The sequence below is a fragment of the Nyctereutes procyonoides genome, unplaced genomic scaffold (assembly GCF_905146905.1).
Source record: "Nyctereutes procyonoides isolate TBG_1078 unplaced genomic scaffold, NYPRO_anot_genome, whole genome shotgun sequence".
NCBI lineage: Eukaryota > Metazoa > Chordata > Mammalia > Carnivora > Canidae > Nyctereutes > Nyctereutes procyonoides.
Window position 1 is genome coordinate 20,704,500 of NW_026575120.1, and position 17,491 is coordinate 20,721,990.

The window sequence follows — 17,491 nt, forward strand, 5'->3', positions numbered from 1 at the left end:
AACCCAAATATAAAAATCTAAGTTCACACAAATGCAGGTGTTTCAGCTATGTACATTTTGAAAAAAAAAAAAAAAAAAACCACCATGTGTTATGCAAAATCAGTGACTAAAAAGTAACGGCTGGTGGGAAAAACACAGTCTCGAGCTGGTTGTTAAGAGAGTGCTGTGTGCCAGAGCACTAGGAGATGGTTATCCTGGTAGAAAGCCAGCCTGTTTAAAAAGGAAGGTTAGGGGGATCCCTGGGTGGCTCAGCGATTTGGCACCTGCCTTTGGCCCAGGGCATAATCCTGGAGACCTGGGATCCGGTCCTGCGTCAGGTTCCCTGTGTGGAGCCTGCTTCTTCCTCTGCCTGTGTCTCTGCCTCTCTCTGTGTGTGTGTGTCTCTCATGAATAAATAAATAAAATTAAAAAAAAAAAGAAATAAATAAACAGTGAAGATGCTTGAGAAGCTTCCTGGAGGATGAGACCCCTGGCTCTGGCTTGTTTATTAATGAAAGAGAGAGAACATGTGAGTGGCGGGGGATGCACAGAGAGAGAATCCCAAGCAGGCTCTACACCCTTAGCACGGAGCCTGACATGGGGCTCCGTCCACAACACTGAGATCATGACCTGAGCCTAAATCAAAAGTTGGACACTCAAACAACTGAGACTCCCTGCCACACACACTCACCCTTCCCTGGCTCTGTTTTTACAGCTCAACTTAAAATCAAGATGGCATAGAATCTGAAATGAAAATTCAAGATCTCTAGGATGAACTGGGATTAAGCTCACATGTGGAAAATGCTTTACCAAATTGATGCAACATATACACACACATAGTAAAGGAAGTGATTCAGAAGAGAAAATCAGTACTAAACTACAAAATGTTGGAAATTTAACACAGTTGGCCTATGATATTCATAAGCCCACTGGTAGTAAGCCCACCAGTGATCAAGTTAAATAGATTGTTACTCTTGTTGAAGGTATTGCTGTTCTATTTAAAAGGAACAAGTTTTTAAATTTTATTTATTTTAAAATTTATGTGTGTTAAAATTTAGATTAATCTCATCAACCTGATATTGGCTTATCAGTAACAATTTAAGTTATCATGATACACATGTGTTGTGTGAAAATGTAATAATTTAAGCTAACTTTTATGGTTAGATAACTGATGTTTCCAATATTCTTTCTAGTGAAGGGCTTCTTTTATGTGTCATTACTTCTTGGCATTCTGAAAGAGATAACTGGAAGTTCCTTGAAGCAGACACCAGATTCAGGTGAAGAAGTTGCCACGCTGTTTGATATGGTCCAGAAAGTATTTCAGAAAATGTTGGAATGTATGGCATGGAGCTTCAGGAAGCAACCAGAAGAAGGCCTACGGGTACTCACGCCCTCCCAGTCATTAGACCATGCTCACCCAGAAGGCAAGGGTGCATGAGGATGTGTCACCTCACACACAGGCTCAGCCAGCACTTGCTTGTGCCGTTGGGCTGTTGGGTGGGTTGCACCCCCGTATGGGAGACGATTACCAGGTGCCGACCTTCTTCAGTGTGTGGTGCAGTCAGAGAGGTGGTGCTGTCTGCACTGGGGCAGGATGGCTAGGAACCCACCTTTGACTCTTAATCTTAGAACAGGTTTTAATAAGCCCAGGTAAGCAGGCCTTCTGCCAGAGAGGACAGGAGACACATAACACATTACATCTGGCTTGTGAATGCTCAAATGTTATTTCATAGAGTTTTCCAACTAAAATACACTTTTGAGAATGCTGATTTTGATTATATGTAGTTGACAGGGACTTTATACTACTTTCTATCATAGGCTACCCTCTCATCATGTGTCAGCTTCCCCCTCATTGGGAGTGAGAGCCAAAAAGCTGGAGGGGCCATGGTTCCTTTGCTGATCAAAGCTCCTGTGAAGTGGGACTCCTGAGTAGCCAGTTCATGTGGCAGATCCTGACCCATGTGTTACATTTGCTTTCCTTCTGAAGTCATCCTGTCATCAGAGGGTGTCTGTTTTGTTGTTTTTTTTTTTAAGATTTTATTTATTTATTCATGAGAATACCCAGGAGAGGGGGGGGGGCAGAGACACAGGCAGAGGGAGAAGCAGGCTCCATGCAGGGAGCCTGACGTGGGACTCGATCCTGGGTCTCCAGGATCACGCCCTGGGCTGTAGGTGGCACTAAACCGCTGAGCCACTGGGGCTCCCCCATCAGAGGGTGTCTTAAGTAGTGGTTTAAAAATGCAGATTAGCTGTTCTTTTTAAGTGAAGCTTTAAAAAATGCTGAAGTGGGAGGATGTTTATGAAACATTGAAGACTTTCAATTTTTTTCTGTTCTTAGCTGATAGAAGGTGATGAACCTTCCATCATGTTTGGCCATGTTTTTCCTAGCTTACCAATTCATTTTTGAGTTAATTTGAAATGTTTCTGTTTTTGATGAGTTGGTTCAAGTGTCTTATCTATTCAGTTTGTGCCAGAATCTTTTACTTTCTCACCAAATGTTTTACCATTGGCTGTGCAGCTCCTCTCAAAACACATGGCCTCTTGGTTTTCTTTTATTGTTAGTGGTATTTCTTTTTTTTTTTTTTTTTTTTTTTTGTTAGTGGTATTTCTTTATCTTTTCTTTATTTATGTTACTGGTGTGTCTATTCTTGGCGTTTTTTTCTTTGCTTTTGGGAAAAGAATGGTGTAAAAGTAGCTCCCAGTAGGCTTTGGTCCTGTCTGTCCTTTTGTAGCCACAGTGCCTGAGAGATCTGAGTCCGCAGTGGCAAGGGCAGGAAATAAGATTGGGGATTCCTGGACCCCTAGGGAGGACAGTAGGAACGCTTGTCCTATAAGATGTCTTTTTTTGACCACTAAAAAATGACTGGTGTGTTTTCTCGTAGCTTCTTTATTCAGTTCAGTCTCCTCTTCATGAGTTTATAATGACTGTTCAGTCTTGGCACATGGACACACCCGTCCACCGGGGCATGCTCTCAACTGTGATCGCTGCATCTGTGGTGGAGATAAGTCACCAACTACGAAAGGTGAAGTCTGTTTATCCTGAAACCACCCTGTCTGCTCCTGACTGTACAACATGCTATTCTCTATTAGCAGCACATTGTCATGTTTTCCCAAGTATTTTTTAAGAGCTCAAAGTTTAGTAGGTGTCCTGCTCCTCCAGCCTTCACAGTCCTCTCACAGTTCCATAGCTGACTGGTGACTCAAGTCATGTGACTACTGGGGACATATGTTAAGGGTGTTGTCATCTTTGATTAAGACCAAGCTAGTACTTCCATTGTGAACTTTTTTTTCCTTCCTGCATTTTATTTTTATTTTTTAAAGATTATTTATTTATTTATTTATTTATTCATTCATTCATTCATTCATTCATTCATTCATTCATGAGAGGCAGAGACACAGGCAGAGGGAGAAGCAGGCTCCATGCAGGGAGCCCAATGTGGAGCTCGATCCCGGGACTCCAGGATTACGCCCTGGGCTGAAGGCAGGTGCTAAACTGCTGAGCCACCCAGGTGTCCCTCCTTCCTGTATTTTAGAGATCTACCTGAGTGATATATTTAAGACTTCCCTGACAAGGCGAAAGCAGCCATCGTCAGTGGAGCAGGGTAAGGATGGTGCTTGCCCTGCAGTTTGGGGTAGTTTGCACCTGACAGCTTTGCTGGAGGGTAGGCCTTACGTTTCTTTTTCATGTCTAAACATAGGATATGTGAACTTTAGATATGAGTTTAAGCACAAAACTTATTCATTCCTACTCTGTAAAGGACTGGTGTTTTCCTAGCAGTTACATAGTTTTTACAGTTAGCCTACTTGGGTAAAGATTGACATAAACAAAATGTTAATTCATGTGAGAACAGAAAGCTCTGTTTCTTCAGTGAAATCCTCGAGGCATGGAGGGAAGGCACAGGGTAGTGACTTAGAAGATAGAGAGGTAATGATAAATGTTTCTCAGTATGAAAAGATGGAATCTGATAGTCAGTGGCATTGTATTATATAAATTCTGTACCGTAAGACCATAAGTATAAAAAAGCCAACTAAATTCCTAAAACATTAATAGTATTTAGGGCTCTCCTTAAAGCTTGGTTTAGGCAACTAGTAACTAGATTATATATAGAATAATAAGAACTAGAATTATTAACTCCATTGAGCCTTATAGCTAACAACTATAAATAAATCAGTGGCCCCTGGGCCAGGCCTGACTCACCAGTGACTCTGTTTTTTTAAACGAACTTATTGTACACAGCCACACCTACTACTTAGAGATTTTCTGTAACTGCCGAGCTGAGTAGTTCTGACAGAGCCAGTATATTTTACTACTTTATGGAATATATTTGCCGACCTCTCTTCTGTATCCTTAAAGATTTGTGTCCTTGTTCCAATCATGAGAAGTTAGCTCCGTGGTGGACTCGTCCCTTTCCGTTAGTTGGCATGTATGTAGGAGCTTTGTTGGTAGGTGCAGATGCACTCAGGACTGCTATGTCTTTTTTTTTTAAGATTTTATTTATTGGGATCCCTGGGTGGCGCAGCGGTTTAGCGCCTGCCTTTGGCCCAGGGTGCGATCCTGGAGACCGAGGATCGAATCCCACGTCGGGCTCCCGGTGCATGGAGCCTGCTTCTCCCTCTGCCTATGTCTCTGCCTCTCTCTCTCTCTCACTGTGTGCCTATCATAAATAAATAAAATAAAATAAAAATAAAAAAGTTTTTATTTATTTATTCATGAGAGACACAGAGAGAGAGAGAGAGGCAGAGACACAGGCAGAGGGAGAAGCAGGCTCCATGCAGGAAGCCCGATGTGGGACTAGATCCCGGGACTCCAGGATCACGCCCTGGGCCAAAGGCAGGCACCAGACCGCTGAGCCACTCAGGGATCCCCAGGACTGCTATGTCTTTGTGATGCGGTGGCTGTCTGATTGTTCAGGAGATGGCTCTTCTTCCTTGTATTCTCATTATAGTCTGCTCTGGCATTTTTCAAGGGTACCTAGCATCTTTTTTTTTTTTTTCTATGCTTTTACTTTTAACCTGTTTTTCTTTCCTTTTTTTTTTTTTTTTTTTTTTGTATTTTTTTTATTGGAGTTCAGTTTACTAACATATAGCATAACATCCAGTGCTCATCCCGTCAAGTGCCCCCCTCAGTGCCCATCACACGGTCACCCCATCCCCCCACCCACCTCCCTTTCCACCACCCCTTGTTCGTTTCCCAGAGTTAGGAGTCTCTCATGTTCTGTCACCCTCACTGATATTTCCCACTCATTTAACCGGTTTTTCCATATGTTTCAGAGTGTTTCTTGTAATCACCACATGGGCAGCCCTTTTTTTCTTTTGGTCCAGTTTTACTGTCTCTGCCTTTTACCTGAGGTGCTCAGCCCATTTGATTTTAATGAGATCTTTGACATGTTTGGGTTTAATTTGACCATTTCAGTGTTTGTTTTCTATTAGTCTCCCTACTTTTCTTCTTTTCCTGCCATTTGATGGATGAAATGTTTGTAATGTTCCATTTTATCTTCTCTGTTGGCTTTATATTGTCCTTTGTATAGTTGTTTTAGTGGTTTCTCTGGAGATTTTAGTATGTTCATTTAACTCACCAGTCTCCCTACAGAAATTACAATGTCCTTGTGCATAGTAAAAGTCTTGTAACAACGTTCTTCCAGTTAGCATTCTCCTCCGTGTTGTTGTTCTGTATCTTACTGCTACATATGCTAAAAATCTCAGGATATATTTTTTAAAATTTATTTTGTTTTAAATATTTTATTTATTCCTGAGACACAGAGAGAGGCAAAGGGAGAAGCAGGCTCCTTGCAGGAAGCCTGATGATGAGCCCAATTCGGGACTTGATCACAGGACCCTGGGATCATGACCTGAGCCAAAGGCAGAAGCTCAACCATGGAGCCACCCAGGCATCCCTCCCCCCACCCTTTTTTTTTTTTAAAGATTTTATTTATTCATTTGACAGTGAGGGAGAGGGGGAGAGAATCTGAAGCCGACTCTGCACTGGTCTCAGAGTCTGACATGGGCTTGGATCCACTGCCCTGAGATCATGACCTGAGCCGAAACCAAGGGTTAGATGTTTAACTGGCTGAGCCACCCAGGGACCCCAAGATACATTTTTATTTTAACACATCGATAATTATTTGTCTATCAGAAATGCATTTATAACATTTAAGATGTAAAGTGTTTTAATGAGAAACAGCTATTTCAAACATAATGATGATTGACTTTGATATCCACGTTAGTATTATGAATCCTCCAAAGTGCATGTGGAAAGGCTCTTTAGGAGTACTGTGTAGTTAGACCTGAGTTGAGTCCCCTGATAGCCAAGTGGTAGGTGAGAGACAGTAGTGGGATGTATGAGGGAGGAGGTGATGGGGGTAGAGTGGGGTCAGGAAACAAAGACATAGCTCCTTGCATCCCTGGCCCCCACCCCCTCCAGAGCACGGTTCTGGATTTAGATTTTCCAAGGAGCCATTTGAACGTGGAGTTCATTCACCACTAATGGGTGACTTTAAACTTGTAAGGTTGATGATGAGGGGCATAAATCTAGGCAGAGCCCCTACGTGGGTCCAGGCCAACGTTACTGCCCTATGGCTGGTTCTCTGGAGGACACTGGCAGTGCCTGGAGCGGGGGTGCTCCTGGCCAACGACACTGCTCAACATTCTGCAATGCAGAAGATGCCCCACAGCAAGGAATTATTCAGTCCAGGATGTTGGCCATGCTGAGACTGAGAAAACCTGATACTGGATGAGTAGGAATAGCTAGTTAGACTTACATAAAAACGCATTATTTACAGAAAATACTACTACATTAAAGGCTATCTGACAAAAGGCTTATTGATTGTATCTTTTCATTTCCAGCTGATGAATAATATACCCCTATCTACAATAATAGATTAATCATAATTATTGTGCTCATTTCAACAGTTAATAAAAACTATTCTTTTGAGTTTTTGGATGAAAATCCACAGCAGTAGAAAACAAGTCATTAGCTCTGTCTCAGTCTCAATTTAGAAATTACTGATTTGGAACTTCTTTTTAGATTTCTAATATAGAAGAGCTCACCCTTCCTGAGGGGCTGTCAGACCTCCCACCATTTTCGAGGTGTTTAATAGGAATAATAATGAAGTCTCCGGATGTGATCAGGTAACCATGCTCCCTTTATTGCTTTGAGATTCTTCTTGTGACTAGAAGCTCTCGGTAGATTTTGCTGTATTCCTTCAGCTCTCAAAAGTGCTTTTTTTTTTTCCATGAGAAAAAGGTTTCAGAGAATTTTCTCTCATCAGCAATTAAAAGTAGTTGCATTATTTAAAAATTTTGCATTATACCTCTACAAAGAGAAATTCTAACTTTCTTTCAAATACATCTATCTGAAAACTCCCTGGTTATGCTTACTAAGTATACCCCGAATGCCTGATGAAGTCAGTGCCCTTGTGGATTCTTTGGGCACATGGCTGTTCCTGTGTCACTTGGCTGGAGCTCCAGGGCTTGTTGTGGCAAATCCAGGACTGGTGGCCTAGTTGTCTGATACCCAAGGAACTGTAATAGCAGGTCTATTCAACGAAAACTGGAAAATCATCATACTTAGCAGCTGTGAGTTATTTTTCGGTGATACTCAATTTTTTGTGCATACTATGTGTATACAGAGTAGCTGTTTTCAATGACCAGAACGTCCCTGTTCCCCTTCTAAGAAAGCATCATCAGATGTTAATATCTTACCTGTGTGATAGTGAGAATTATGAGAAGAGTTGAATCAACTTCCCATGTTACCTGAAAGTTAGAATTCATGGTGGTTGATGAATCTTAACGATCTTAGTCTTTCTATAAAGTATTAGGATTTATATACTATAGAATAACTCCAGATGTTTATTAATTTGTTTGCAGGTCATTTTTAGATGAATTAAAGGTGTGTGTTACTTCTGATGATATTGAAGGCATTGTGTGTCTCTCAGCTGTTATGCGTATTATTTTGGTTATTAATAAAGGTAGGTTAAACTTTCTCTCCTACCATCTGGGTTATTGTTGGGTGTGATCCCACACAGAACTGTTACAGGGATGTTTAGGAACTCTGTTCCGTGTTTGCTGCGTCCCCTGCCAATCAGACTCCCTCTGCTCAGCTAACCCTGCTCTGGCCTGGAAACAAGTCCTATCCACACCTGTCTCCCTCCCACACTGGACTGATTACATGTCCCTCTCTGTGCTTCAGAATTGAAGTTCTATTAATTTGTCATTTGTTAACTGTGCTTAAAAGTCTGAATTTACTTTTGCTAATGATAGTGTTTTGATCTTAATTCTTTTTTTTTTAAGTTTTATTTATTTATTTTTTTATTCATAGAAACAGAGAGAGAGAGGCAGAGGCAGAGGGAGAAGCAGGTTCCATGCAGGGAGCCTGATGTGGGACTCGATCAAGGGTACCCAGGATCAAACCCCAGGCTGTAGGCGGCGCTAAACCGCTGCGCCACCGGGGCTGCCCTTGATCTTAATTCTTAATATACTTGTTGTTCCACTTAACCTTATACCTGCCTATTTTGAATATCCCACCCAGTTGAAATAGTACTGTGAAAATAGTTGGAGATGCCTCTAAAATGCTCACCTCAGTATAAAGTGGAGTAATGTCCCTGCATATTACTGTTGAGTTTCTATATTTCTTACTCAGTTTTACTAATGTTGAAATAATTTTCTAAGATATAACATATTGACAATAACATAAGACATAACAGAGTGCTTCTATCGCAGCAAGCTGTCCCCATAAGTCTGATCGTGTGGCATGTCTACTGAATTAGGATACTACTTTGTTACCCAGGGCAGACATCAGAAAAGACTTCTTTTTTTTTTTTAAGATTTTATTTATTTATTCATAGAGACACACACAGAGGGGGGGGGGCGGGACAGAGACAGAGGCAAAGGGAGAAGCAGGCACCATGTGGAGAGCCTGACGGGGGACTCAATCCAGGGTCTCCAGGATCACGCTCTGGGCTGCAGGCGGCGCTAAACCTCTGCGCCACTGGGGCTGCCCAGAAAAGACTTCTTTAAGGGAATGTCTGAGCTGAGGTCTGGAGAATCAGGGAATATTCCCTACAAGAGGGAGTGATGGTGGGGTGCTGATGAGCACCTAGTACTTAACTTCATGCCGCACAGATGATGACACTGAAACATGGTAGTTGTGATCTGTGGCGGAGGTACAGGTGAGGATCCAGTCTCTGATGGCATAGACAGAACTCACAGGATCATGTCTGCTGGAGCTGTCCCTCAGAGCTGATGAGGTGCTTCAGAAAGCACCTACTTGACCTTCTCACATCCCTGTTGGGACAATTACTGTTGCACAGGTCACTGGGTAGATGGACTTGGAGGGTGGGGAGGCTCTGTCTTTCTGGATTTGACCTACACTGATAGAGTATGCTTGTGTTACCACCACAGTGGCCACGTTAAAATCTTTTCTCTGTTTTGGTTATAACTTCCCTGTAGGTAAACAGAGGAGTTCAAAAACGAAGGATGTTGCAGCCACTGTTCACAGAAAACTGAAGACATTCATGGAGATCACGCTGGAGGAAGACAGCACAGAGAGGTAAAGCACTAGATGCACTGGATGGGTGTTTCTAAGAGCTGTGGGTACTCCACAAGCACATTTACATCCAGGCAGTGAGAAAACAGGATTATAAGGACAGAAACATCTCTTTTGGAAAACTCCTTGAGCATATGTTTAATTTACTTACTAATTTTGTCTTTAAAAACAAAAACAAAATTGTCATCTGATAAATATTACTCCAGAAAAGGCATACAAACTTATTTTATATGGTTTTAAAACTATACAGATTATTGTGAGTGGTTTGCTGTTTTTGAAACCATGGGCATTTCTAAGACATAATTGCCCAGTCCCCAGGCATCCACAATGAGGATTGGGGAAGGTCCCTCCAAAACTTTGAAGAAATACTGGTCATTTCTTGCTTCCTGGGTGGCCTGTTGCTGCCACAGGACTGCTCCTAGGAAGATGTTCACTGGACTTCTCCAGCCAAGTGTGTTTATTGTTGCATTTGCTATTTGACATGCAATATGGCTTTCTATAGACACTGTTGTTACCTGTGTTTAATTCTCAGAACAACTGCAAAAACAGTGTTTTTTGTGCTGTTTTATGAACCTCATAAAGTTAAGTGTTATAGAGCTCTGAACTAGGTAATAGTTTTAGGTATGCCTGGGAAAGTAGCCACTTTTTCTTAGCTACTTTCTCCTTTGAAGAAAGGCTTCAAAAACCCTAAATTGCTAACTTATGAACAAGGACCATTTTAGCTCTTTCTTCCAATCTGTACACCTTTTATCACTGCATTAGCTAGGTCGTCCAGTGCAGTGTTGAAAAGCAGTGATGAGAGGGGACATCCTTGACTTTTTCCTGATCCTAGTGGGAAAACAGCTAATTTCTCACCATTAAGAATGATGTGAGCTGCTGATATCTTGTGGATGTTCTTCATCAAGTTGAGGACGTTCCCCTCTATTCCTAGTTTATTGAGAGTTTTTATAATGAATGGGTGTTGGATTTTGTCAGATGCTTTTTTTGCATCTACTGATGTGATCGTGTGCTGTTTCTTCTGTAGTCTGTTGTTGTGATGGATTATACTAAATGATTTTTGAATGTTGAACCAGCCCTGCATACCTAGAATGAATCCCACTTAGTCTTGGTGAATACTTTATACACTGTTGTTATTAGTTGTATGCAGTTGATTGATGGTGCTGTGAAGTTCAACTATGTTCTTAATGATTTTCTGCTTGCTAGATCTGTGCATTTCTTTCTTTTCTTTTCTTTTTTTTTTTTAAAGATTTTAATTTATTTATTCATGAGAGACAGAGAGAGAGGCAGAGACACAGGCAGGGAGAGGGAGAAGCAGGCTCCCCAGAGAGAGCCCGATGTGAGACTCGATCCCAGGACCCCGGATCACAACCTGACCCAAAGGCAGATGCTCAACTGCTGAGCCACCCAGGCATCCTGAGATCCATGCATTTCTGATAAGAGGGATTTTGCCTCATATCTTTTGTGATCCTGATAGTAGGTGCATATGAATTTAGAACTCCTATATCTTCTTGGTGAATTGACCCTTTTATTTTTATGGAGAGTCTTTATTTCTAGAAATGCTTTCCCCATAAAGTCCACTTCGGTATTAAGACAACAGTACCAGCCTTGTTTAGTGTTTCCTGAGCGTTTGTGGCATTCCAGTCAGAAGGCAGAAACCAAATAGTGACTAGGACAGGGAAATCTCTATGTTGGAAATTCTTAGGAGGGTGTTTTGGTATAACAGGTTATTGGCTAGTGAAGGTTAAAGCCAACCTTAAAGCAGAGAGAAAAAGCAGATGTGAGGAGCAACTGTGCTCCTAGGGAGAATGCACACCCCAGGCTGAGACTGCTCCATGGATGGTGAAGTCCTGAGGCCTTCTGATGGGACTCACTAGATTTCTGGTCTCCAGGGGGCATTGGAATGGCCAGGGGAGCTGCTGGAACCAAAGCTGGAGCCTTCTGCCAAGCCTGTGAGCTTCCATGTGCTGTTCCAGGCAGGTAGCTGCTGGCTAGATAGCCGCCCTTGGTAGCCCAGTGGGGACAGTGGCCTGAGAGTCTCCTGGAGAAGGGTGGGCCTTGCATGACAGGGCACTGCAAAGTCTGGTCTCTACAGTGATCAGAACTGGGAAGAGAAAGTCCCCACAGACCAGGTCATTGACTAGGGCACTGGAGTAGGTAGGGGTTTGCATGACCTCGGTTGTGAGCAGAGGGAATGTATTCAATTATATACTTCATCCTAAAAATTAATGAATATTTACCATGCGGTTTTAATAAAGGCAGGTTTGCCACCGCATACGAGATGGAGAAACCCAACAGACTCTTAGGTTTTATGAGCTTGTTTTATTTCTAGACATTTATGGGGGAGAGGGGAGTGATCTTCTGATTTGGAGGAAGTGAGGAATGTTTGTATATTTCAGAAAACACATGGCAGTATAAATAGTTTTACTAGGTGCATCAGACAACCTATAGGGCAGCCCCGGTGGCTCAGCGGTTTAGTGCCGCCTTCAGCCCAAGGTGTGATCCTGGAGACCCGGGATTGAGTCCCACGTCGGGCTCCCTGCATGGAGCCTGTTTCTCCCTCTGCCCGCGCCCCCCCCCCCCCGCATAAATAAATAAATAAAATCTTTAAAAAAAAAAAAAGAATTAGGGGATCCCTGGGTGGCTCAGCTGTTTGGTGCCTGACTTTGGCCCAGGGCATGATCCTGGAGTCCTGAGATCGAGTCCCACATCGGGCTCGCTGCATGGAGCCTGCTTCTCCCTCTGCCTGTGTCGCTGCCTCTCTCTCTCTCTGTCTGTCTCTCATGAATAAATAAATAAAATCTTAAAAAAAAAGAATTATAACCGATATAAATGATAAGTTATTTTCATAGGATGTGATAACAATCTCAGAAGTCCAAGCAGTTTTTAAAATATTTTATTTATTTATTTAGAGAGTGTGAGCTGGGGAGGTGGGGACACAGAGGGAGAGAGAGAATCTTGAACAGAATCCATACCCAGTGAGGAGCCCAAGGTGGGGCTCGATCCCACAACCCTAGATCATGATCCAAGCTGCAGTCAGTCACACTGAGCCACCCAGGTGCCCCAGAAGTGCAAACATTTTACAAGATTTCTTTGTTCTTAGAAATACCATTTGCAAGGATAAGTTTTTTGGTCGTAGAATGCTGTGTGTGTACCATTGTGAAGATGTTAGAGAACAGGGCTATTTGCTCCTTATTAGAAATTTCTTATATTCCACTTGCGCAGGGTTTTAAGGTAAGTACTTAAATCACATTAGTTATATTGAGAGGGAAAGAAAAGCCTTAGAAGTTCAAAACTTGGGGCATCTTGGGTGACTCAGTTAAGCATCTGAGTCACCCAGATGAGCAAAAACCCCAGTTAAGCATCTGACTCTAGGTTTCAGCTCAGGTCATGCTCTCAGGATCGTGGGATTGAGCCCCACGTTGGGCTCCCTGCAGATATTAACGCTGATACAAAGATGGCAAAAAGAGTTCTTCCCTTTAAGGAGGGAACATCCAGTAAAAATAGGACTAGATCATGAAATTTGGGCTTCCTATATGTGCGAGAAACACGCTGTAGAAAACCAGCATCTAAAGAAAAATCATTCTAAAATAGACAAGATTTAAGACTAAATCCAAAAATACTACTGATTTAATGCTGAGGTAGAGACATTAAGGCAAGTTAACCTCTTTTAAGACTCTGGAAACCCTTTGGTCCAATTAATATTTTAGGCAATGGGGCATTAATTCAGAAGCCCTTTTCTTTCTTTCTTTCTTTCTTTCTTTCTTTTCTTTCTTTCTTTCTTTCTTTCTTTCTTTCTTTCTTTCTTTCTTTCTTTCTTTCTTTCTTTCTTCTTTCTTTCTTTCTTTCTTTCCTTTCTTCCTTCTCTTCCTTCCTTTCTTTCTTTCTTTCTTTCTTCTCCTCTTCTCTCTTCCCTCCCTCCCCTCCCCTCCCTCCCCTCCCTCCCTCCCCTCCCCTCCCTCCCTCCCCTCCCCTCCCCTCCCCTCCCCTCCCCTCCCCTCCCCTCCCCTCCCCTCCCCTCCCCTCCCCTCCCCTCCCCTCCCCTCCCCTCCCCTCCCCTTTATTTTCATTTATTTATTCATAGAGACACAGGGAGAGAGGCAGAGACACAGGCCGAGGGAGAAGCGGGCTCCACCTGACGTGGGACTCGATCCCGGGTCTCCAGGATCACGCCCCAGCCCTCAGGCGGCGCTAAACCGCTGCGCCACTGGGGCTGCCCAGAAGCCCTGTTTTCTTGACGAATGCACTACTTTTCTCTCCAACACTGTTAGTATTTTGTTAACTGGTCTATTGGGCGCTAAATTAAAAAATGCTTCTCATTGCATTTTAATTGCCTCACCCAGTATAGCATACTGTAAACCGGACATAATTTCCCAAGAGGAACAGCATACGTTTGCCAGCACAGTGGTGCATTTAAATGCCAAGTATGTTATATTTATTACTTTCATAAATAGTATGGAAATAGCAATAAATTTATAATTAGAAATTTTAGAAGTATAAATATTTCTTATGGCTCAGGTTATATCATGAATTTTTCCCACCAAGTAAATGGACTGTAATCATAAGCAAATTACTTGCCAATATTAATTACGCCTGTGTGTAGGCAACTTTTGTATAGTGTCCAGCGTAAACCCCCAGCATTAAGCCTTGTTATTAGAACCTGAAGGGAAGGGGTTCTCCATGACAAAATCACCTCTGTTTGGTTATCAAGCATTTTATTCTGCTGCATGAAATTTTAATAGTCTTTTTAAAATGATTTTGAGACAGGATGCTTTTTTATACCTCATTTAGAAGCAAGCTTCTGTCATCATCAATGCCCAGTGGACCTTGGTATAGATAATTTAAAACTAGATGTAAATAAAAACAGGCATTGTTTATCTTATTAATTGTTTTTCTCGGAAAATTGATTTTGTCTGCCCCTCCTGTGGCTGTGGTCATGTTGGATATTCTTCATTGCATGAACACACCCTGCTGGAGGCCGTGGGGTCTGATGGTGGATGGGGTCAAGTCTCAGCTGCTGAGAGAGATTTAAAGACTTTGAGAAAAAAAAAAAAAAAAAAGACTTTGAGAGCTCAGGTAGGCAAGCACCTCACTTGGCTCCAACATCTCGTCACAAGAACCCTGGCCCAGGGAGGTCATTTGGCTAAGGCTTGCCGCCGCTCGCTGTTATGATAGTGACCTCCACAGGCCTGTGCCTCTCACTGTCCACCATCCTGCCTCTGCGGTGTCACGAGGGCACGACAGAAGAGCCACACATATAGGGTAGCCCAGCAGTTAGAAAGTCAGAACAGCCATTGCTCAAGTAACAGAGGGGGAGCGGGGAGCACAATCAGACCATTAATAATATGATCTTCAAAGGAAAAATCAATTATACCCCAAAAGGCTGAATTAGAACTAAAAATCCTAAATTAAAAATGTCCCTGATGCACTGGAGAGAGGTCACTGTTGGGACTCAGATTCCAGGTGGTCTGAAAGATCACGTGGTAGGAGAACCTCAGAACACAGGCCTGTGGATGAAGAGGAGTCATGGGGTAAAGACAGGTGAGAAATAGACCCAAAAAAGCAGTCATTTAACAAATAGTAGGAGAAAACTTCCCAGAGCTGAAGAAATGTGGAATTTTAAAGATTCCTGTTTTGTTTCTTTCACTAAATTGTGGATGGGATTAATGAAAAAAGAATCACACCTAAGTAAGTCTGTAGATAAAATTATCGAATTCTGGGGGTAAAGAGAAAAATCGCAAAATCTTTCTAGGTTTGTGCTGTCCCTGCTATGGCCGTTTTTTCACATGTGGAAATTGACGCATGGCGAGTCTGACCTGAGATGTGGCTAAGTATAAAGTGCACACCAGGTTCTGAAGATAGTATGAAAAAAGCAGTGTAAATTTTGTTATTTTTATGTTGATTACAGGTTGTTGTATTTTGAGTATCTTGAGTAAAATAAAATATATTAAGATGAACTTCACCTTATATTTTAATGAGGTGAGTAGAGAACTTAGTTCCATGCCTGTTTGTACTGATATGAGGCCAAGCTGTTGTAGACTAACCATGGGGTGGGTTAGTCTCCACGAAGGGCAGGACTCAGACACTCACTGAGCAGGGAGTCAGCTGAGATGTCCCTGGGGACAGAGATTGGTATTTGTGTGTAGGGCCCACATCCCCTCTGAGGGACATGCTGGGTACCCTTGTGGTCACCAGGTAGTGAAGGAGGAAGGTGGCACATACTTGTAAATGCCTGTGTGAGGACTGCTCCGAGAGGGCTCCTGGCATATCCTTGCCAGGCATGGTGGGGGAGCAGCTAGAGTGGGCTCAGTCCAAAGCTGGTTCTGTGGGATAGGGAGGAGCAAGTGTCTCCTGGGACAGGTGTGGGGGAGGGCCAGGGGAAGTGAGGTGCGTTGAAAAGTGATTGAAGTAAGTGTCAGTGTAATAGCCAGTCTTGGGGAAATAGTTTCCATTTGTTTTGTGTTTTTGTGGAAGGAAATAAAGCCCACGACTGTGAAATGTACTTATCATATTTATGAGTCTGCTGTGTATCTGAGTCGTGGTTTAATCCTCACAAATGAGAGTACTTCTGAGAAAATAAATAGGAGGTCACCTATAGGAAACCTGGCCTGGTGTTTTGTTTGCATGAAGAGTGCTTTGGGTCTCTGTGAACTGCTGTTGGCTGCAGGAGCAGTGATGACGACTCTGTCCAAGTGTGGTTTCCTCTGATCAGGATTATTGCTCCATTTTACATATGAGAAGCAATTGGTGAAAGTTACTGAGTATTTCAGCTTTCTCTCTCAGTGTATATTCAGTTGTGAAACGTTTCTAGGTTTATTTTGTGAAAGTATACGTTAGGGTATCTTGGTCGCTGATTTCTGTTAATTGTCTTTCTTTGTGTTTTAGGTTTCTCTATGAATCATCATCAAGAACTCTGGGGGCATTTTTGAATTCATAACTAAGCCAACATCTATGATTGTGTGCAAACAGAGAAAAAGGACTTAGTAAAAATGAAATGAATGTGTATTTTCCTAGGTTTTTAATATTAATAACCCGTATCATAGGGGTGGGATTTATTTGGGGAATTATAAGTAGGAAACTCAGAAGTTCTTACGCTTTTGCAAGGTGCCTGCATAAATAATATATTTAATATAAAGGACTCTAGGTATCATTGGTGCAAAGAAAAAAAGACACTTTTTTAGCGAACATGGTTGTTTTAAAAATTACTTATATATGTGCTTGTTTGTGTGTACATACACACATATATATGTGTGTGTATATATATATATATATATATATAATGTTGCTTGAAGCTATGAGTAATAAAGTGGTGAGAACATCTGTGTGTATACCTTATTTAAAAATATTATATGGGAATCCCTGGGTGGCTCAGTGGTTTAGCACCTGCCTTTGGCCCAGGGTGTGATCCTGGAGTCCTGGGATCGAGTCTCGCATCGGGCTCCCTTCATGGGGCCTGCTTCTCCCTTTCTGCCTGTGTCTCTACCTCTCTCTCTCTCTCTGTGTCTATCATGAATAAATAAATAAAATCTTTAAAAAAATATATTAGGGATCCCTGGGTGGCGCAGCGGTTTGGCGCCTGCCTTTGGCTCAGGGCGCGATCCTGGAGACCCGGGATCGAATCCCATATCGGGCTCCCAGTGCATGGAGCCTGCTTCTCCCTCTGCCTGTGTCTCTGCCTCTCTCTCTCTCTCTCTCTCTCTCTGTGACTATCATAAATAAATAAGTTAATTTAAAAAAAAATAAATAAATAAATATATTATATGAAGCTTCCCTTTTAGAGACAATAGTTGAATTCTGCCAAGAGTAGAAGGTGTTAAAGCAGAGGGAGTGGCTGTGCCAGATGTAGGGAGAGGAGCCACATGTGGGGTCCTACAATGGCCTCCCTTCCCCTTCTGGTCTTTTTTTTTTTTTTTTTTCCCCTTCTGGTCTTGATGCTATTTTACTGGATGTCAGGATGGGCCCAGTGGCTCT

The 17,491-nt window shown here is 42.4% G+C and overlaps 1 protein-coding gene across 2 annotated transcripts in view; it reads left to right on the top strand.

Moving 5' to 3' along the window:
- Window positions 1-16,838, top strand: part of NCAPG2 (non-SMC condensin II complex subunit G2) — a 64,301-nt gene extending 47,463 nt beyond the window's left edge. Inside the window, exons 24-29 of one of the 2 annotated variants that reach the window (XM_055335376.1) lie at window positions 1,173-1,360; window positions 2,862-3,002; window positions 7,004-7,107; window positions 7,846-7,946; window positions 9,427-9,526; window positions 16,406-16,838. In XM_055335376.1, the coding sequence (XP_055191351.1) occupies window positions 1,173-1,360; window positions 2,862-3,002; window positions 7,004-7,107; window positions 7,846-7,946; window positions 9,427-9,526; window positions 16,406-16,457 (686 nt within the window). In that variant the 3' untranslated portion in view covers window positions 16,458-16,838. Of the gene's footprint in view, window positions 1-1,172; window positions 1,361-2,861; window positions 3,003-7,003; window positions 7,108-7,845; window positions 7,947-9,426; window positions 9,527-13,863; window positions 14,548-16,405 lie in introns of those variants that run through there. The other variant, XM_055335375.1, reaches the window with a different exon arrangement.
- The last annotated feature ends 653 nt before the right edge of the window (window positions 16,839-17,491 follow it).